Source organism: Impatiens glandulifera, chromosome 5 (assembly GCF_907164915.1).
Source record: "Impatiens glandulifera chromosome 5, dImpGla2.1, whole genome shotgun sequence".
NCBI classification, from domain to species: Eukaryota; Viridiplantae; Streptophyta; class Magnoliopsida; order Ericales; family Balsaminaceae; genus Impatiens; species Impatiens glandulifera.
In genome coordinates this window covers 11,979,304-12,002,401 of record NC_061866.1, presented here as the reverse complement: position 1 = coordinate 12,002,401, position 23,098 = coordinate 11,979,304, and the positions used below count along the sequence as shown (strand labels likewise).

General features: G+C 29.1%; 2 protein-coding genes across 2 annotated transcripts; one reads left to right on the top strand and one right to left on the bottom strand.

The window, feature by feature from the left end:
• Window positions 1-899: 899 nt before the first annotated feature.
• On the bottom strand, window positions 900-3,853 carry LOC124939017 (ABC transporter G family member 9-like). Its single transcript, XM_047479534.1, has 4 exons — window positions 3,779-3,853; window positions 2,082-2,874; window positions 1,683-2,002; window positions 900-1,562 (listed from the first exon to the last, which is right to left on the bottom strand). The coding sequence occupies exons 1-4, from the start codon at window positions 3,851-3,853 to the stop codon at window positions 900-902; spliced, it is 1,851 nt and encodes a 616-aa protein (XP_047335490.1).
• A 13,448-nt stretch (window positions 3,854-17,301) lies between these two features.
• LOC124937495 (WD repeat-containing protein 44-like) lies at window positions 17,302-22,816 on the top strand. Its single transcript, XM_047477762.1, has 7 exons — window positions 17,302-18,645; window positions 20,082-20,172; window positions 20,333-20,490; window positions 20,609-20,660; window positions 20,760-20,842; window positions 21,269-21,362; window positions 21,875-22,816. Exons 1-7 carry the CDS (start codon window positions 17,419-17,421, stop codon window positions 22,501-22,503), a joined length of 2,334 nt encoding a protein of 777 aa, XP_047333718.1. The 5' UTR covers window positions 17,302-17,418; the 3' UTR covers window positions 22,504-22,816.
• Window positions 22,817-23,098: the final 282 nt, after the last annotated feature.

Below are 23,098 nucleotides of genomic sequence, written 5' to 3'. Positions count from 1 at the left end.
AAACTTTAGTACTTATAACACAATTCGAAATTCAAGTTCTATTAAATATAAAAAAAATAACAACTCCGAATCCCAACACACAATTGGCCTTTAAATAAGAGGAGTGATAGAGTGAGGGAATTTAGTGAGGGAATTTGGTGAGGGAATGACGTGGCATTACCCTCATTGGTTGGAAAATGTAAAAGTGGGAGGAAAGAGAGAAAATAGAGAAATTATTTGATTTTTTCAGCGAATAAGATTATGCCACATCATTCCCTCACCAAATTCCCTCATCAAATTCCCTCACCTAATCATTTCTCTTTAAATAATTTACATTCTCATACAAATCAATTAATTTATTAATTCAACTATTTTATATTTATTTTTCTAAATAAATATTAATACATTTTTAAATTTTAGATAACTCAAATTTTCATATATCAAACAATATTATTTAAATAACTTAAAAATTATTTAAATAATTCAAATTAAAAAAAACAGTCAATAGAAAAATGAAAAAGTTTAACTTTAAACAAGATAAATTAAGATTTGCAAAATATCCCATGTACTTTTAAAGTTAATTTCTTTTGAATCTAGCTTTTAAATTCATCAAATTTGATTATACTAGTAATATAAATCAAATCAAAAAGTGTGAAGAATGCACATAGAACCATCTACTAAACCGAAAAAGAGCACAAACCATTTGAAACATTTTTTTTCTTATTTTTATTAAACCGCATATAATAATATAGTAATACATGAATCCGCCAAGATATTACGCTTACAATAAGCATTAGTTATGCAAAGTTTATACTAGATAACATATTATAAAGACATACTATAGAGAAATTAGTCCCACTGCATATATATGATCTTAGATAATACTTATAAGCAAATTAAGAAGTTTAACAACAATTTCATCATTTGGTGCCTGTGACTCCGATCCTCATTAGGGCAATATACGCAATAACTCTATAACCAACCATCATTATCAACAAGGCCACCACCGGAATAACTGGATTTCCAAGCCCAACCGCCTTTATAGATGGAAAATCGCGAACAAAACATCTCCCATTACCAGAATTGCATTGGTAAGTTTCTTCTAAACTGAATTGAGAATCCATCAAAACCTTGTAAGTATAGTTACTCAAGGAGATATACTTGACCCATGCAATAAATTTTGGCACATGTTGAACATAAAACCCTCCAGCTAGAAGAAACGCGAGCATTAGGACTGAGCCGACAGTCGCGGCTGCCTGCTGGTCCAACACAAGTGCCCCAATGGCTAGACCAAGCCCGCTTGAAACCACCACCGAGAGTAGTATGGAGAACAATGTCGCAAAGAAGTGTAGGGCTGTAGGTTTGAGCCCGGCCATCCAGTAGATTATGGTGACATAAACTGTGGGAAGGCAGATCTCCATCGGCATGTCTCCCATGGTCCTTGCCATAAAGTAGGACGAGAGCTTGTACATCCCCGATGACCTTTCTTTCTCCAACATTGCACGTTCTTTAGGAAACGTGAAGATAGCTTGAAATAACGGGTAAAATCCCCAAAATCCCACTATAAAGAAGAGTAGACCAGCCTGATTCAAAGAGTGAAATAAAAAGACATATTATCTTCTTTTCTTTCTTTTTTTGTATATATAGTGTACAAATATTTATAAACAAAATTTTGTGTTAGTAATTTGGATGTCAATATTTACCTGGTCTTGTATATTGTTAGGATTAGTTTTCCACCATAGGAGCCCCGCAAGTAAAGATACCAAGATGATTTGAGTAATAGTAAGGGCTGAAAATGCCTCGTGCCTCTTTTCCTTCATCCCTCGTCTAAGCAACACTGTGAATTGTTGCCACCATGTCGTCGCCCACCTTCCAAATTTATCCTTTTCTTCCGATTTGTCATGGAAATTGTTCTCCGACATTTGAACCTCTGCCCTCATATCTTGTTCGTTATTCTTGAAGGCTAATACCAATTCTTGCTTAACAACATTAACATCCTTTTCAATTTCATCGGGTGGTATGCCTAAAATTTTCAAAAAAAATATATTAATAAGAAGCAATAAAGAAAATGTTTAGTAATTAAGATTGAGATTCGATATTACCATTAGCGATATCTAGCATAAAGTCAGCAGGATTCATGGCAAGCGAGGGAGCGTAACCAACCCTAGCAAAGTATTCCATTGCATTACTTCCTTTACCATAGTACATGAGATTTCCATCGGATAACAATATCACCTTATGAAACATGTAGAAAAGCCTACTCGAAGGTTGATGGATTGTCATAAGAATGGTCCTCCCACCACCATTAGCCAGCTCCCATAAGGTTGACACAATCCTTTGTGCCGTGGTTGAGTCTAGGCCAGATGTGGGCTCGTCAAGAAACATAATGCTCGGATTGATTAGCAATTCTTGCCCTATACTAACCCTCTTCCTTTCTCCCCCGGAAACTCCCCTAAGAAAAGGTCTTCCAATTATGCTATTCTTGCACCTTTTTAGGTCAAGTTGTTCTATGACAGCCTCGGCATGGGCCGTCTTTTCTGCTTTCGTGAGAGTGTTGGGCAGCCTGAGTAGGGCAGTGAAAACTAGGGTTTCTGTAACCGTGAGGTGGGGATAAAGAACATCGTCTTGAGTGACAAAACCAGTGTTCCTCTTCATACGATTAGTGAATGGACGCTCATTGAATGCGATCTTCCCAGTGAGCCGCCCAGTGCTGAGGCGGCCACCAAGGGCAGTGAGAAGCGTCGTCTTACCACTGCCCGAAGGGCCAAGCATGGCCAACATTTCACCAGGACGAACAACTCCACTCACTCCCTTCAAGATAATTTTCTCTTCTGATTTTTGTTTCTTTAATAATCCACCACCTCCAACCTTAATCTTGTAAACAACATCTTCAAACTGCATAAACAATAATCATGTATTGCAGATTAATAACTCAGTAGTAAAACACAAAAATTCATCTCCGCCTTTCGAGTTTTACAAAAGAAAACTTTAACATAACTTTCAAGTTTAAGTAATCGTGATTTTTATTTAAAAAAGAATTAACAATACTATAGTGGTTTGAATTAATTTGATTATCTTATAAGATATTTAACTTGTATTTGATTACTTTAATTTAATTAGATTAATTCATGTCAAATGAAATAATAGTTTGGATTTTCAACATATTTTATCAAATAAATTAAATTATAATCAGTATATAAATTTAACCAAAAGGTTTTAAAGTAATAGTTTATTTTAAACTTTTTACACATTTGATAAGTGTAATTATATATTTTATATTAAATAAAATAAAATAATTTTTCTGTTTTTAAAAGTGATTAATTAGAATTATAATAAAATATACCTATAAATCAAAATCTTATAGAAAAAATGGTAATTACTTATAAATAATCAAACAATATTTGTAAATGATATTTTCCATAAATTAATAAATATACTACACAATATATGAAATCGATATTTTATTATGATTTTAGTGATCAACAAAAAAAAATCTTCACATTCATTTCTCAATTAATTTCTATTAAAATTACTTAAAATAAATATATCTTTCTATTATTAGTCTATGAAGAATAAAGAAAATTCCATCTTTCTTTTTATTCTTTTACACTAACAAGGTAAAATTTTTATTACACTTCTCAGCAAAATAAGAACAAAACAAAACATATAGTAATTGTATGAACAATCAATCTAATGAAAAGAAAAACAAATCAAACCAAATTTTGACACGGCTTCGATCATTCACACAAAATTGCAAAAAAAAAAAAAAAAAAAAACTAAGAACAGATTGAAGATTTACCTTCAATGTCACAGGCTGTTTTGCTTTCTTGAAAATGGTGGATCCTTCAACAACATCTACAGAAACCTGCTCCATTCTCTCTCTCTCTCTTTGAGTTTTATTTTAGAGAGAGAGAAAATTTCAAGAAGAGGAGAGAGAGATAATTAGATATGAAGATGTTCTATTAAATAGAAAATGAATTGAGGCTAGCTATGAAAAAAAGATTTCATGAATCCAGAAATTTAGATAGACAAGAGGCAAATAAAGCATATTTATAGGAATATCAAAAGTCACATGTATTCAATACAATGTATGTAATATATAGGACCTATAATCTAAATAAAATAAATGCTCGGTTTGTCTTTTTAGACCTTGTTTGATTTTGGGTATTATTTTATTTTATTTTATATGGGATTTAATTAAAAAAAAAAATTTTTTTTGTTAAAACTAGATTTTTAAAATTTAATAATTATTTTTATTTAATTTATATGATATAGGGAAAGATGAAAAATAAAATATTAAATAAAAATAAATAAAAAAATTATTTCATGCACTTTTATATATACATCCATTCTTTAAAGTATAAAAAATTATTTCATACACTTTCTTATCATTCACATAACTAATTCATTAGTTAAAATAATAAAAGTTGTATTATCAAATTTGGGTGAAATTGAATTTCGAACATCTTATTTTAAATCTTTTAACGTTTTGACTATTGAAACCAAGTTTACAGAGTTTAAATCATTAGTATAAAACTTGTTTTTGTATAACTTTAACCATAAGATTCTGAAATTGTAAGATTTAAAAAATATATTACAAATTCTAATGGTTCCCAATAAAGAGTCTAAATTTGAAGATTCAATTAAATATTAAAATACACTAAATTTTTTCTTTTTTTAAACTATTTTAACATATTAAAATATATTAAATATATATTTTTTAAACTATTTTAACATTATGTATTAATATTTTAAGTTATTTTATAAAAATATATATATTTCCTCAAAATCACTCTATTTACATTTTTTAAATAACCTTTAACTAAACAACAAGGTCTATGTTTGTAATCTTTATCTACTTTGTAGCACATATATCTTAAGACGCCACGCAAGTGTGATAACGATTGGCATGCATTAGGATTGTGATTTTTTATTTTTATTTTACCTATATTGCTTAAGGTTATTTTTAATAATTTTATATAATTATTCAAATTTAATTGTGTTAGTCAAACTTATTTACATTAAAAAGTCTTGGGAATATTATATATAGTTAAAGCATAATTAAAAAAAGATTAAGGTAATATTGGATAGTTAATTAAAAATAATCTTGAAAAACTTAATTAAGTACAGCTTGTTAGCAATAATGCTTCTGATTAATTTTTATCTTGGAAATTGAATTTATTTTTTATGGATTGTTTATTTAAGGTAAATTATTAAAATATTATTAAGAATATTTTAATTCTTAAATGTAATAATAAAATATTATATTAATATATATATATATAGATATATAATGGTGGGAGTCTAACTTTTTCTCACTCACATTTTATAAGGAAAGTTTATTAAAATTAAATAGAATTTTATATTTAGAAAATTATATAAGATTGAGTGAATAAATGAATGTCACTACTTTGTAATATGCTCATAACAAAACAAAATAATTTTGATATTTTATATATTATTTAGAATGATTTATAGTAAAAGAATTTATTATATATTTATTTATATGAATTAATGACATTTTTCAAAGAGCTATTTTGTTAGGTGTTTCACCCAAAAATGAAATCATCATTAGCTAAACCATTTTTTATCACAATAAAATAATTTGAAAATATATAATACTTTTTACCTACTCAACTAAAATAATAAAGCTCCATTTAATTTAATATTTTTCAAACAAAATTAAATAAAATTATTTTTACTTTTTTATTTTTAATAATTTAATAATTAAAAAAATATTTTTTTAAATTATTAAAAAAAATTTAATAATATGTCTTAAATTTGTTTAGCTTCAAACATTATTTCACTCCACTTTTATCAATTATATCACTAAAATCATTATCAAAAATATTAAAATACTTTATATTTTAAATTATTACTTTATATTTTATTATTATATATTAATAATCTTTAAATTATTTATCAAAATTATTATTACTTTCTTAAAATCATAACTAATTATTATTTATTTTGTTGTGTACAGCTGGTCCATTCTAACCGAGTGTGAGAGAAAAATAAACCGGTCCAAGACCGGTCTACAATTAATGGGCCCTGCCTGGATCAACAGCTTATGTGTAGGCAATATGCTTTAAAATTTAATGGGCCACAAACTGCCTATTGGACTTTCTCTTCAAGTACAAATCCAACCGAATCATTTTAAAATTAACTCAAATCGCATTAAAATTGGAATATAATCTAATGTCACTTTTTTTTGGTACACAAGGTTCCATTGCTCTTGAATGCTTCACAAATAAACTCACAAATCCAACTTAATTCAAGGTGTAATAGAAAAGTTAACCTAGTAGTGAACTCACCGATATAAATGGGAATGAGTCTTAACTATAGGATGTAGATAGAGATGGTAATTGATTATAAACTCAATATCCGAAGTACCCCTACGGTTGAGTTTGAATAATTTAAATCGAGTTCGAGATTGGGATTGGGACGAGGAATGTGGGAAACTCACCCTAAATTGTGCATGTTAAATTTTGGTGTTAGTGGTCTATGGTTTTGTTTTTCTCCCTTTTGTGAATTTTAATTTTATTTAGTTACATTTCAACCTATCTCAATTACATTTTGGAGTGACAAAAGAGATAGAAGGAGAAGGTGAAACTATAAAAAGAAATACAAATTTCTTTTAAAAAAAGTCCATTGCATTGGGCTGCGGGAAAATGGGCCTTCCCAAACCCGTAACCCATGTGTTTGCTCTTGTTATTATTAAGAAATTTAAATATTTATTTTCTAACTTATTGTTTTAATAAAAGGAAAACTAGGATAGTTGAGTTTTTATTATTTTGTCACAATAATTGTTGGAGATTCTTTTAGAATATATATTTGGATGAGTGTAATTCGAATTAGAATTCACATTATATAGAGATTTTTTTAAGTTTCGATTTTTATTAACAAAATTTCAGTTTAAAATGTTAACTTCATAAATTAAAAAAAAAAATAAAAATTGGTTTGACATTTAAACTTTTCTAAATTCAATAACAAAATATCAATTCAAATGTTAACTTTTTAAATAAAAAAAAATAGTTCAAAAGGTTAACTTACTAAATTAAAAAAGAATAAAGACATCGGTTCAATATTTTAACATCCTAAATAAAAAAAATAACGAATCAAAATTTTTAATCGTATTTTAAATAATAAATAATTTTGTTTGAAAAGACATATAAATAGAATTAAAAATTACAATTGTTGTATTGCTAGTTAGAGTCTACATTTAATGAAGTTATGGAGCTAGGAGTAGGAGTAGGAGTAGGAGTAGGAGTAGGAGTAGGAGTAGGAGTAGGAGTAGGAGTAGGAGTAAAAGTAGGAATAAGATCGAGTAAGAATAGGATGATCCATAATCTTAGAAACACATTACCCATTAATGTGATAAGTCAATATATATAATATATGTAGTACACTAAACATGAACCAACCATCTAGGGAGCCATTGCCCTTAAAGTTTTCAAACAACTCATATTGTGACACTCAAAACCATATATATTTGTGTGTTTACTTATGTGCAATTGTGACTATTTGAAAATTACTATATATTTTTTAATTTAACATAATTTGTTGATGTTAAAATGTGTTTGGTATATATATATGTTTTCATATTATCTAAATTATAAAATGTTAAATTTTATTTTATTTGATATAGAGATGATTGTTTAGTTATGTCATAATTCAAATTATTGTGTAAATTTGTATTTTAATTTATATAAAAATTGTTTTTAAATTATTATGATTTTTGACAACCAAAATAAATGTATTTATTCTTATATCATGGTTAGGATAATAAAATGTTATAACAAATATGGTCACATACAAAATAAATTTCGTGTTCTCTGATGTCATGGGTTTGAGCCCGTCAGACTACAAGTTTTGTCTCTGGTTAAATTGGTTGAGTAAATTTACAGGTTATGTGTTTAATCCGCAGGAATTAGTCGCACTTCGAAGGAGTTGTGTGGAAACCCAACATTCTAAAAAAAGTTGTTTTCGTGTGTAAATGTAATATTTGTCTCGGTAATGATGTTGTGATGCTTTTTTTTTTCTAGGAATATAAAACATAAGAGCATCTCCAGCGCATGACCTGTGCCCGCATAAGACAACTTGGAATGGAAAAGGGCAGGTCATTGCTTTTTTTCATTATTTTCTGCACTGTAGATAAAAGCAAAAGGAGGGCAGTACCCTCTATAATATAGAAATATAAATATTAGTTATATATTTAATTATACTAATATTAAATAAATATATATTCTAAAATTTTACTATAATATATGGAAATATTAATTATATATTTAATTATAAAAATATTATAATATATTTTAAATTATAAAAATATTTTATATTTTATTATAATATAGAAATATTAGTTATTATAGGAATATTAGTTCTCAAATTTATTCTTGTAATGTTTTTAATATTATAATATATTTTAAATTATAAAAATATTTTATATTTTAATTTATTTAATATTAGTTATATATATATATATGTATATTTAATTAATATATATATATATATTTAATTAATAAATATATATTTTAAATAAATTAATATATTTTTCTATTAATTATATTGACATATTTTATATATGTTAATATTAGTTTTTATGATGAAATATGTTTTATATTTGTTAATATTAGTTTTTATGATGAAATATTTTATTTATGTATGTCATTTTTAATATTATAATATATTTTAAATTATAAAAATATTTTATATTTTTATTAATTACATTAACATGTTAACATGTTTTAAGGATGAATTTTTCAAATTTTCCTATAATATATATAATATAGGAATATTATTTATATATTTAATTAATAAATATATATTTTAAATAAATTAATATTTTTTTTATTAATTATATTAACACGTTTTAAAGGTTTAAATTCTCAAATTTTCCTATAATATAGGGGAATATTAGTTATAATAGTATAAATTAGTTATTAATTTAAAATAGTATAAATAAAATTCATATTTAAATTATTTAAATAAGAGGATTTAAATTATTTAAATAAGAGGGGCGGAAGCATTGAAGTGTTTTGCCCAAGTACAACATGTGTCTGCATTATGTTGAGGTGGAATATTAATTTGATAGAATAAGAGGGCAGAGGTCTTGTGCACTGCTATGCTCTAAGAACATGGTTGGAGATGTCTTTTTATTTAATTAAATGAATTGAACTTTATTAGTTTAAAATAAATATGGTTATTTCCTCCCTTTTCTTGTTTTTTCATGTCCTATGAGGTTAAAAGATGACACTTAAAATATTAGCAAATAAAGAATAACTAACCAACATATAAGTTTGAAGTAAACCGTTTGATAGATTTGATAGAGAACAAAAAAAAAAAAAACATACATATCTTGAGTCAATTAATGAATGAGAGAATTATGATGAGTGATTTGTTTGCATGCATTCTTTAGTGCGTTTTACTTAAAACAATATGAGAAATTTCAATGACAATGCATCTAAATGTAATCCTTTAAAGGTTCATTTATAGTGAAGTCAATGGTGAATTAGCAAACTCAAATTAAATGATGGAATCTGGACAATTTATTCAATTTTGGCTATAAGAATTTTTTTTTTTTGTGTGTTATTTTGAATTTTATTGTCAAAATATTTTAGGTTGTGGAATTAGATTGGAATTTAGATGTCATTTTCATTATTTGGTAGACATCTTATAAGAATTAAAAATTAAAATTAGAATTTTAATAAATTTTAAATAAATTTAATTTTATAATTCTCAATTCTATTATTTTTAGTTCGAAATTTTAATTTTAATTTTTTAATGTTTTAAAATAAAGTACCTTATTATTTCATCATTTACAATATGTTTTAACGGGTTGAACCAATTATTTTTTTTATTTAGGAAGTTAAAATGTTGAATCGATTTTTTTATATATATTTAGGAAATTAACATTTCAAACCGATTTTATTTTTAAAAAGTTAACTTTTTGAACCGATATTTTTTATTATTTTTAATTTACAAATAAAAATATTGGTTTCACAAATTAATAAATTAATATTAGATGATATTTAGACCTAGTTGAGCAAACTTTGATATAAAATATATTATGGCAGCATTGTTTATGGATAAACTTTAAAGAATAATTAATTATTGTAAGTATGATATAATTGAGCTGAATTTTGAATAGAGACTTAAATTGAATGTAGGTTTTGTATATTTGAATTGGCTCCATTCATCTACTTGAATATAGTTGGAAGGTGGGTCCTTATGCTTGTACCTTATAAATGGAATTGGTAATATTTGTTTGAGTTCATGTATTTTTATCCAATCTTGAGTTAATTTTATTTAATAAACATTTTTGAAACTTATCTTTTATTTATAAACCATAATTTTTATGAATTTTTCGTTATTTTGACAATCTTTATAAATTTTCAGGTAATTCTTCTTGGGCAAAGACAAATTTCAATACATCTTAAAAATTTTGGGTAGAGATTTTTATGACGTCGCTTAATTGGTTTATTCAACTTGTTTTTTTTTCACGACTCATTGTTATATAACTCACATCAGTTCCTTTTAAGAATGACAAAGAAATTGTATGATTGTTAAATGATTTTCATTATAATTTTAATATTTGCAAATTTGTATTATTTAATTTATGTTATTTTTTATTATTTGTAAATTAATATTTTATTTATAACTATTTATTTTAATTTAATAAGAATTAATTTTTTATAAATATAATTTGAAGGTCTAAAAAAATGAAACTTAGAATTATATATATTTTTTTAAGACTTTTGGTGAATTTTGGACTACTGGACGAGGTTAGAATCAAATAATTATATTTTATTTGAGGTTACCCACCCTCACATATAAATTAGGGTAAATATTGTGATACTAATAAAAAGTACATAATACAAGTTGACCATAATTAGTCCAACTTCATTTTTACGAATTAATATACTTAGGAGAATAAATTTTTAAACAATAAATTTTAAATATTATTACTTACAAATTAAAAGAACTTTCAGTATACATACTATGTTAGGATTAGGATCCATATTTTTGTTTGTATAATTAAGATACATTATTATGTTTATATAATTATGTTTATTAACACCCTGGTAGTATTATTTTATTTTATTTTTTATAATAACTTTTTACAATCATCAATCAATAAATAATTTTAAATAAATATATATAATCAATATATATATATATAATCAATATATATATATATATATATATATATATATATATTATAATTTTTTTTTTCCATTTTTTACCCCTCCTTAATCATACAAACTCTCTCATTAAATTCTCCTTCAAGACATCTTCTCCAAACTCATACAATGACTGTTTTCATATACGTACTCATATTTGATTTACTTGGCTTAGTTTGGATTCAGGTTATTTAAATTGTTCAGTTATTTAAATGATATATTATAATTTTGATAAAGGTATATTTATGGTAATTTTTTTTAAAGAGTATTAATATATAATGATAAAATAAAAAATAATAATTTAAGATAAAAAATATTTTAATATTTTAAATAATAAATTAAATAACGGAATAAAAGAGAGGAATGATACAATGCTTTTGAGGTATAAGTTATTTAAACAAAACCTTATATCTTTTATCTTAAGTTAAAATAATTGAAATTACACTCATGAAGTTTTGTTTTATATTTATGATCATTTTTATATTTTGAATTGATAAAATGTGAATTCCTTCCCTTTATATTCATACATGATTTTAGTTTATTTTTCCAGAGTATTCACATTTTTGTTTTAAAATTTCAATTTTTTTCTTTTTTTTATATATATATTTCTCTCTTTTACTTGAATTAATTTGTGTCTTGTAATGAGTCAAATAAAATAGACTACAGTTAACAAAAATTATAATTAAGCTGCTAAGAAAGCCGATAAGAATCAATCGGAGCAATCCTTGCAAATTCATACAAATTTTGAGCCAATTCAGAGCATGGCAGCAGAGTCTGAAGAAATTTCATCAAATGAAGAATCCTCTGCCGAAGGAAATAAGATGTTAAAGTCTATGAAGTTTGTACTCTTATCTCTTCAGAAAAGCATGATAAAAGTCATGAACACCCAGGAAGAAGAAAGAAAGGGTTTTAGCGAGATTATCAAAGTCCTTACTGAATTGGATAACACTATGAAGAAGAACACGTATGAGACTCATGTCTCAAATATAAACTACTCCAAGTTTGAAAAGCAACTTTTCAACCGTCAAACTGAATTGTTGGACATTGAAAGGCAAATCAATGATGAACGTCATAAGGAGACTTTGGAAAAATTCAGTCTGGTGAAGAATCAGATGGTAGAAATGCAGGGTTGTTTGAATAGAAATGATTGTGAACGACAGAAATTTGCTGACTCCATTGCAAGGAAGTTTCAAGCAAAGGAGAACGCAAAGGTTAATGTTGAAAGAGAACAACCTCGACTCTCCCAAGGCGAGTCAAGTAGAAGAAGTGACGGTGTGTCAACCGGAACTAGATCCAGACGAGCTCCAAGCAACGATGATAATCCTAGGCCAACCAAGAGAGGTGGAGGTCGAAGCGGTAATGATCGTGGAGGCAGAAACAGTGGTGGTGGCCGTAGTAGGCTATCCAATGTTGATCAAGGAGGTCGTGCCAGTGGTAATGATCGTGGTGGTAGATCAAGTGGAGGCGGTCGTGGTGGTCGCGGCTATCCTCCTTATCTCAACATGCTTCCCGGCCAAGACATGAGCCCAACTGATCCTCGAGTTAAAAGGGAAGAACAATAATTCTTTTTTTCTACTCTATTTAAGTCTTTCAAACAACGTTTCTTTGATGGTTTTCTAAATATTGGTTTTGGAAGTTTGATGTAAGTGAATAAGGATTTGTTTTATTTATATGATGAATGCATATTTTGGTATATGTATGCAGGTTTTCAATTTCTTCATCAAAAATGGGGAAATTGTTGGGTCAAATTATTTTGACTAAGTGTTGAAATAATTTAACCATTGAGATTTTGATGATGAAATAACTTATGAGTTTTGATGCAGGTGTATTGAATTCATATTTCATAAGACTTGGCTCTAATGAGAGTCATTAGACCGATTTTGGCATTAGATGCATAGAATTAGACGTGCAGTCTAACTCAACGGAGTTAGACGTGCAGTCTAATGAATGCATAGAATTAGACATGTAGTCTAACTCAACGGAGTTAGACGTGCAGTCTAATGAATGAATAGAATTAGATGTGTAGTCTAACTCAACGGAGTTAGACGTGCAGTCTAATTAATGCATATAATTAGACGTGCTGTCTAACTCAACGGAGTTAGATGTGCAGTCTAATGAATGCATAGAATTAGATGTATGGTCTAATATATATTCGGAATTAGACGCAAGTCTAATGTATACGGAATTAGACGTGCAGTCTAACTCAACGGAGTTAGACGTGAAGTCTAATATATTTTGTAATTAGACGGATAGTCTAATAATGTGCGGAATTAGGCGTGCAGTCTAACTCAGCGGAGTTAGACGTGCAGTCTAATAGAAAGTGAAAGTTAGACGTGAGTCTAACTCCTTCAGACAAGTCTGAGGTAGAACCGGAATTAGACGTGCAATCTAACTCAGTGGAGTTAGACGTGCAGTCTAATGGTTATTGGATAATTAGACATGTAGTCTAATGAAGTGAAAGTTAGACGTGAGTCTAACTCTTTCAGATTAGTCTAAGGTAGAACCGGAATTCGACGTGCAGTCTAACTCAGTGGAGTTAGACGTGCAGTCTAATGGTTATTGGATAATTAGACGTGTAGTCTAATTAAATGAAAGTTAGATTTGAGTCTAACTCCTTCAGATTAGTCTGAGATAGAACCGGAATTAGACGTGTAGTCTAACTTAGTGGAGTTAGACGTGCAGTCTAATGGTTATTATAATTAGACGTAAGTCTAATTCTATTAGACCAGGTGGTCTAATAGACTCTGTTATTAGAAGGGGATGTTTGATTTCATTAGACTGATTTTCACAATCCGTCTAACTGAAATACGTCTAATGCTCAGCTTAAGTAGTATGATTGAAGTTAGCATTTGTCTACCTACGTGCTATAGCTGTACCCTACTCCTGCTCTACTTTCTAGTGAAGATCAGTACAACAACTATATGCATCCAACCAACGAATGCCACGTAAGAGAATTTTCCTCACATTACTTGTTTTGCAGGTACATCCCTGATGGAATATTCGGCGCACTACCAGTGAGGTACGACCACGATCCTTGTGCTCAGAACCTACTGTGTACAATGGAGGCTTTCCAATGGAAGAGTGCCACATATCATTCTAAAAGATTCGGCCGTTAGCTCCTGCTCAGTATTTAACAAATCTCAAGGACAACGGACAATCTGCCTTAAGAGAACCGCTAACCTTACGAATTTGTTGATCTTGAGAGAATTCAAACTTTTGAATATTTATACTGTGAAGCTGCTTTCTGATTGTACTGTGTGTGAATCAAGAGAGAACTAGAATCAAAAACACCTTTAGCTGAGTGATATTCTTCATCTTTTAATTGAACAGAAAGTGTTCTGTTCAATAGTGAACTAAGTGTGTGTAAACTGTATTTGATTCGAATCATATTATAGTGAATCATTCCGGTGGTTGGAAGAAGGGGTGACGTATGAGAGTTTCTCCGAACATCCATAAACAAACTGCTGTGTTCTTTCATTTCTGTCATCTTTTCATATTTCATCTTGAGCTTCAAACTCAAGTAAACAATTCCGCCTTGAATCTGTTTCAAGTGTTTACAAGTGTTTGCGTAGAATAGAAAGCGAATTAAATCCCTAACATGATTTCTTTCAAACCGTTTTTCATAAGCCTTCATCCTTAGCCAGACCCCGTCTCTATCGATAAAGCTGATCCTATCAGTTTCTATCTCTACAACTAGCATTTCAACGTCAACAAGGCTAGCCATACGAATTTGATCGTCATTATAAAATGAGATTGTCACTAAATCTTTCATTAGCCTTAACGAAGTCGACAACTCTAACCTAGGCATATTTGAATTGAAAAAAAAAATATAAATTATTAATTACACAATTCGATTTGATAATACACTATACATATAAATTGACAAATCATTACAAATTGATTTAATAATTATATATTTAAAAAGAAATAACTGTTAAAATAATTTTACAAACTTAAAATAATTTATTTAATTTAATATTTATTTATATTAGTGAAATATTTAATTTATAACTTACATAAATTAAGTGAAATGTTTAATTCAAAACATAAAAAATCAAATATAAAAGAAAAGAATTAATATAAATATTAAAAAACAAAATAATAATAATAAAGTCAAACAATCTAGTAAGATAGCACATTTGTCAATAATACTTACTAAGAGATCAAATGTTAGTCGTGGTCTATTCTTATTTAAAAAAGTTTGAAATCTTATATATATATATATATATATATATATATATATATATATATATATATATATATATATATATATATATATATATATATATATATATATATATATATATATATATATATATAACAGGACGGAAAGATTTTTGTAATGTAAAATATTTTCAATATTAACATTGTTTTGGGAAAGATATTGTACTCAATAAAATAGGAACATGATAATTTTTTTTTTTTTTTAAATAAGTTATTTTTATTTCTCTTACAAAATTCATTTTACCTTTAGATTAGGATTATAAATTTATTTTAAGTTTTTATTATTTAGTTTTTAATTGATTGAATTAATATCATATTTTTTTTATTAATTTTATAAAATAAATTTAAAGTATTTTAGTATATTGATTTATAAATTTAGTAATTTAACAGTTATAAAAAGATAAATGAAATAGTTAAATTTTGAATAAAAAGAAAAAATCCAAATCAAACAAGTGAGGTTAATTTAGTAAAAATCATCCATTTATTTTCAAATAACATCGTGGGTTTGTTTCCCAACTAGAAACACGGCGCCATTTGGTAAGTGTTAGGTGAGTTTGTTTGGTGTTAAATTGGGTAAATTATTCTATGTGAGATTTTTTATGTTTGTATGAATTTGAACAAATCTAAAACAATAATATGTATTTATTTATATATTAAAAACAAATATATTTATATATATACAACTTAATCTAAACAGCTAATTATATAAAAATTTAAACAAACATACAAATTCAAAGTGACATAAACGAATTTATATTAGAGTGATATGAGAAGATAATTTGATGTATAAAAGAGGGAATAATGTATCAATATATCACTGTCACTGGTTGAAAAAATTAGGAAAAAAATAAATTTTATTATTTTTATGGCCAATTAGATTACGCGCTATATCATCCCTTTCCAAAAAAAGTTTTATTGTCCCGAAAAACAAATCTAAGTTAGGACGTAGGTCAACTAAGTCATCCTAAATTTGTTTTACACTAAAATTGACATTAACTTTTAATTTTTTATTATTTTATTTATCTAATTCTCAAAATAAGTAAAAATATATATTGAATTCGTAATTTTTCTCAAAATAACTTCAAACCCACCCTAATTTAAATTCCTAAAATCGTCATTGTTGTCTATTTGTGCTTTCGTTTTTGACTTTATCCGTTATAGACTAATAAAATTTTACTAGTGCTCTTTGAAATAGTGTTCATCGGTTCGGTTTTCGAGTTCCTCGGTTCGGTTTATTCGAATTTTTATTTTTTTTTGCCAATTTGAAAACGAACCGAATTCGAATTTCGAATACAAACCAGCCAGGAATCGAACCCGGGTCTATACCATAGCTAAGTATTATTCTACCACTAGACCACTGATGCTTTTGTTTTCTTTTTCTTTTATTATAATTTAATTATTTTGAACTTTTTCTTAAACTAAGTTTGGAAAAATAAATAATAAAAAATGGAAAAATAAATAATAAAAATGAATTCGGTTTTCGGTTTGGTTTTCGAGTTGAAACCCAAACTCGAAAACCGTATTTGAATTCGAATTGGTTTGAAATTCGATTCGAAAACCGAAAATAAAATTCGAATTCGGTTTATTCGAATTCGGTGAATTCAAATTCAGTCGAATATTCGGTTCAGACCAAATATTGAACACCCCTAGTTCCTCTTGACTACGTTGGCCATAACGACAAACATTCTTTTGATCAACGTTTTGACACATGGTTAATCTTTCTCTCGTCGTAACAATTTTATTTTGTTGGAATTTTTTTTATTCTTTATGTTTTATGAAATAAATTTTTGTTAAAAAAACAAAAAGAATTGTTAAAAAAAGTAGACTAATTAGTTTTGTTGTAAAGGGAATTTGACGATACTAGTATATTACTCTCTCTCTCTCCGTCTCTCTCTGTTTTCCTCTTAAAGAAGCATGAACAGCTAGCTGTGGAAGAGAGGGACTGCTAACTGACTCTCCATTGGAATCCTTAGGGTTATTCATCTGTATCATCTAGGGCAGCATTTCTATTTCAGATGGAAATCTCCCAAAGATGAAGATAGCCAGAGACGATGAACACGACGACGACGTGGCTTTTTACGAGTCTCTTGACCGCCTCTTATCATCGGCCTCCTCTTGCACTTCTTCTTCTTCTTCTTCTTCTTCTTACACTTCGTCAGATAACGATGACGACGATAGACAACTGATTTTCACTTCTTCTTCATTCAAAACAGCCTTGGAGCGAAATTTCCATGTCCTTGAGTTTCCATTGGCACTTTACAATGACTACAATGTCTGGATCTCCGATCCTTCCTCCGTCGAAGAACGTCGTATGCGGCTTCTCACTCTTACGGGACTCACTAGAGATCCTGTAGTTGTTCAATCCAAATTAGACTGTGCATTGGATCATCACAAAGATAGCACCGAATCTCATTCAATCGAATCGTTTTTTCCATCTTCCAAAGAAACTGGAGTTGTTTATGCTTCATCCATGAAATTGGATGCGTACACAATCAAGGATCTAGACAATGGTAAGCAGTTTGTGATCAATGAAATTAGGGAAGACGGGATGTCAAATAAGCTCAAGGAAGTCGGTACGGGAAGACAGTTGACAGTAGAGGAATTTGAGATGAGTGTTGGCCATTCACCAATTGTCCAAGAACTTATGAGGAGACAAAATGTGGAGTTAGGGAATATCATCAATGGAAGTGTTGGAACTGGAAGTGTATCAAAATTGAAGAAGAAGAAGAATGGAAGTTGGTTAAAGAGTATGAGACAAGTGGCTAGTAATGTGACAGGACGAAGCAGTGATGAAAAGGATACTTCGTCTGAGAAGGGCGGAGGAGGGAGATCAAGCTCAGCTACAAATGATAGTCTGGACAACACTACCTTCCACGCATCTGAAAGAGTTCGAGTTCGGCAGTATGGAAAATCGAGCAAAGAACTCAGTGGGTTATACAAGAGGCAGGAGATACAGGCTCACAATGGTTCCATTTGGACCATCAAATTTAGCTTGGATGGAAAGTATCTTGCAAGTGCTGGTGAAGATTGTGTGATTCATGTCTGGCAGGTGGTGGAATCAAATTGTAAAGGTGATCTGCAAATTGAAAGAACTGGAGTTGGTAATTTGAATCAAATGGAAATGTCCATAAGTCAGAAGTCTGAGACAGTTGAATCAATTGCGATGCCGGAGACTGTCTTTGCACTTTCAGAGAAACCTATTTGTTCATTCCAAGGACATCTTGATGATGTGCTGGATCTATCATGGTCAAAATCTCAGGTAGAGACAATATCTCTTTCTATTCATTTATGTAGAAAGGATATTCATAAATCTAGTTTGTTTTATATTAGATGGATGTCATAATATGTTGCAGTGAAGAATAACTTTGTTTGCTGTAATCTTAAGACAGATGCATCAGTTTGTACTCCCATACGTGTTCATGGATTTTTATGCTTAACTGAATTGGCTAGTTTTTGGTTGTCAATTCATCACTGTTTCTGCTTGCTCTAGTTTATGTGAGAAAATATTAGATTATGAAAAGTTGGTATCTAATCAATCAATTCTAGATTGATTCTTAATGTCTTCTTGTTGGATTTTGAAATGGTTAGAGAAAACGAGACTTTTGATATTTTATTCTCATAATAGGTTGTGCTTATTTATACAAATTTAGAGCCGATTCTCCTTCATTAGGATTAATTATTTATACAAATTTAGAGTCGATTTTCCTCCATTAGGATTAATCAGAATGACTAAAATATCTTAACTTATTTAATATATCTTAAAATAAATTAGAGAATTAGTAAAAAAATATAAGCACAGTTTGCTATTTCCTCATTCCCTCCCAAACTGCATACTCTCCAAACCAATGAGACCATGAGGGACTTGATCCAGCCCAAATGAGAAGGACGGGAAATACTCTCCTAAAAACAGAGGGTTGAGACTCTCGCAGTGTGGCGTCGTATACACTTCCTAGATGATTGTACAACACCTAGATGTAGAGTCACTAGTAGATCCTACCCAATCTTCTGAGCCCCCCAAAAAAGATCCTGTCCAATCTGCATCATTGTACACTTCTAAAGTTAGGTTACCTTATTTTCTGAACATATGAGGCCTTTCCCTGGATCCTTTTTCACATATTTCATTATAAGAGTACAATTTTCTTTTTATATAATGATACTACATCATAATTGGATATAGAAATATATACATAGGTAATTCCTTAATTTAGGGATTGAGTATCACCTAATATCTTCTATACATATATAATTAGCTTAACTAATTACTTATGGTCTCTTTTAACATAATCAATCAAAAATAGATTGATTCTCTAGTAACAACTCTTATGAGTGCTATTCACGGACAGATACGCCCTTAGTTGAAGAAGGAGCTATACTAGTTTTTAGTTGAAGAAAGCTCCATAAAATTGTTTTTTGGGTTATACACATTCTTACCTGAGGAAAAAATGAAGAAAATGAATTACACAGAAGAAAATTTGAAATTGTTTAAAGCACAATCTAACTAAGCTTTCTATGTTAGTCCCGAAATCTTGTGTTTGTCATTTACAAGTTATAATTGGAGCTAGGATAAAGATTCTCTCAAGACTAAAACAAATATAACTCTGGGGAGTTAATGAAGTTTCTTTTGATGGAGATCCTTTTGTAGCATATTCGAGTTTTTGTCCTAGATATATCTTACTTCTGATATTTTTGTTCCAGTATTTGCTGTCGTCATCAATGGACAAAACTGTGCGGCTGTGGAACATGTCTGAGGATTCATGCCTGAAGATATTTTCCCACAATGATTTTGGTCTGTGACAACATTGCTTGCTTCTTCTTACATTATCTTCGACTGTTACTTAGCATTCATAAAAGAAGGGCAGGATATTTTTGCTTTTATTACTTGTATACTTTTTTGATACATAGTTATCTGGATATGTCAAAGCTTCTTGTATTTGTCTTTCCTACAGTAACTTGTATCCAGTTTAACCCCATTGATGATAGATACTTCATCAGTGGATCCTTAGATGCGAAAGTTCGAATATGGAGTATTCCTGATTGTCAAGTTGTTGATTGGAGTGATCTTCATGAAATGGTTACCGCTGCTTGCTATACACCAGATGGTCAGGTTTGTTTTTTTCACTTACTGTCCGACTTTATTTAGTTCCTTTCCTACCATTGATAGAAATGGGGAATTCTTTTGCTTTTTTTCTTACCAAAACAAATGATAAATGTTGAGTCTCTAGGGTGCATTGGTTGGTTCACATAGAGGAAGCTGCCACTTGTACAATACATCAGGTATGAGACAAGCAACCATGTGGAGTCTGAATTTACTGATAATATATTTTTTCTGATATTTTTTGCTCTAGTTAATGTATTCTTGCTTTTGTTACACAGAAAATAAGTTGCAACAGAAAGGTCAAGTCAATCTACAGAATAAGAAAAAGAAGTCGCACTGCAAGAAAATAACTGGTTTCCAGGTAATTAATTGGGTTGTTTTGGTTTTGAATGTTGATCATGATTCGGAGAAATCTTTATTTGTTATGTTTACAAAAATTACAATGATCTAAAAATAAGTTGACCATGAACAAGAAAATAAATTCTATATCAAATGAAGCAAAAAAATTACATTATCATTTGAATCATAATCTATAAATTAATTGTATATCAAATAATACAATAAAAATCACACTATAATTTGGATCATGATAAAAAAATTATAATCACAATTTTCTTTTAAACCAAATGAAAAATAAATCAATTCCAATTTTAATTTTGACAAATTTCTAATGAGTTTGTGTAACAAAATATTAGTTTCATAGGCTCATGTGTCCTTCATAGGATTCAAAACTTCATGTTTAATTGTGGATGTATGTATGTGTATGAACTTCCTTCTTTTCTTACAGTTTGCTCCAGGAAGTTCATCGGAGGTGCTAGTCACTTCTGCTGATTCACGAATACGTGTTGTTGATGGAGTTGATCTTGTTCACAAGTTCAGAGGCATGTCTTTACTTCTTCCTTTTCAAAAGTGAGAGATTTAGGCCTTGTTTGATGTGGGTTATCAGAGTTTAATTTCAAATAACCCACTATCCAATAATAGTCTACTAATCAATCATATTCAAATCATCAACCAAAATACTCTCTATTTTAAAAAAAAATTAGTTATACCCCTAATGTCTATATACCCTAATAACTTGATTTTCTATAACCTACATCAAACAAGATTATTTAAAAGTTTCAAATAACCCCAGATCAAACAAGGCCTAACATTTATTGCAACAATGTATAAAAACCACTGTATTTTCCAAAAGTTATTTGATCAACCATGTTAAGGGTATTCAAATTCCATTAACAATATTAACAGTTTTGGCATTTGGGGCATGCAATTCTCTCCATTTTTTTCAAAGTAGTATGAGCATTAGCATCAACTAAGATACATGTCGATATGTTGGTTGGGTAATGATATAGATGTGTTATCATATATTTCTGTACCGGCATTCATTTTCTTACAGGCTTTCGCAACACAAACAGTCAAATCTCTGCCTGTCTAGCTGCAAATGGAAAACACATTGTATGTGCAAGTGAGGATTCACAAGTGTACATTTGGAAACACAAAGAAGTTACTCGATCTAACAACAAAGCCAAAGGAGGAGTCACTATGACTCAGTCTTACGAGCACTTTCATTGTCAAGACGTTACAGTTGCCATTCCTTGGCCTGGCATGTCAGATCCATGGGGATTCATTGACTTGGATGATCCACCTTTAGCCAATCATCCACCCACACCAGTTGAAGACTTGAACTTTGGTAAACAAAATCCATTACTAGAATCTGAGTGCCAGAATAGTAGCCCTCCTCTTAACAGAATCATTTCTAGATCTTCAAATAAATATCTCTTCGACAGAATCTCAGCAACATGGCCAGAGGAGAAACTAGTGTTAAACACAAAAAACCTCGGCCCTCATGGCAAGCTGGAATTCTCAGACGGGTCAAATAGAAGTAGGTCGTCTGCCTGGGGCATGGTAATTGTTACTGCTGGACTTGATGGAGAAATAAGGACATTTCAAAATTTTGGATTGTCAGTGGGGAAGAAGTTGGACACTTCAATCCATTGGAAACTTGCCAAATCTGTACAGATGTAAAATTTGGAGAGATTTCTAATATATGAGCGCATTTGTTTCACGTATCAATGTGATGTATCCTTCCGGAGTATGTATGTATGTGTAAGCTTGGTTTCAAAACCAAAGACAATAATAGAAATCATGCACTAAGCTAATCCAAACACAAACTTAGGGGAGAAGTAGTTGTTTGTTGTATAGTGTGTGGTCCAGCAAAATTATTTCTTAGGGTATTATCGTTTAGGCCAGATCCTGATTAACGTTAAGAAGATGTATTATTATTTTTCTTTGATTAACTAACTTATCACTTAATTTAATATATCCGTTACTATTTTTTTAATGAAGTCTATTGTATTAAATCAATTTGAAGCAAAGGTAAAGTTGGTACACTTATAATTTATTTTGGGAAGTAGTTTTACTTCCGAAATTGCCCGTCCTTTTTTTTAGTTATTACAGGTGGACATGTAAGCTGAATCAGGATTTTCAATGGGATCACGTCTAGACTTGTTCTCGTTCATTTCTCCTGCTCTTGTTGTTGATATGATTCTCTGGCTATCCCGGGTTTTGATTTCTTTAAGGTATGTGCTGGTGGAATATTAAACGATTTTTTTTCCTGCGA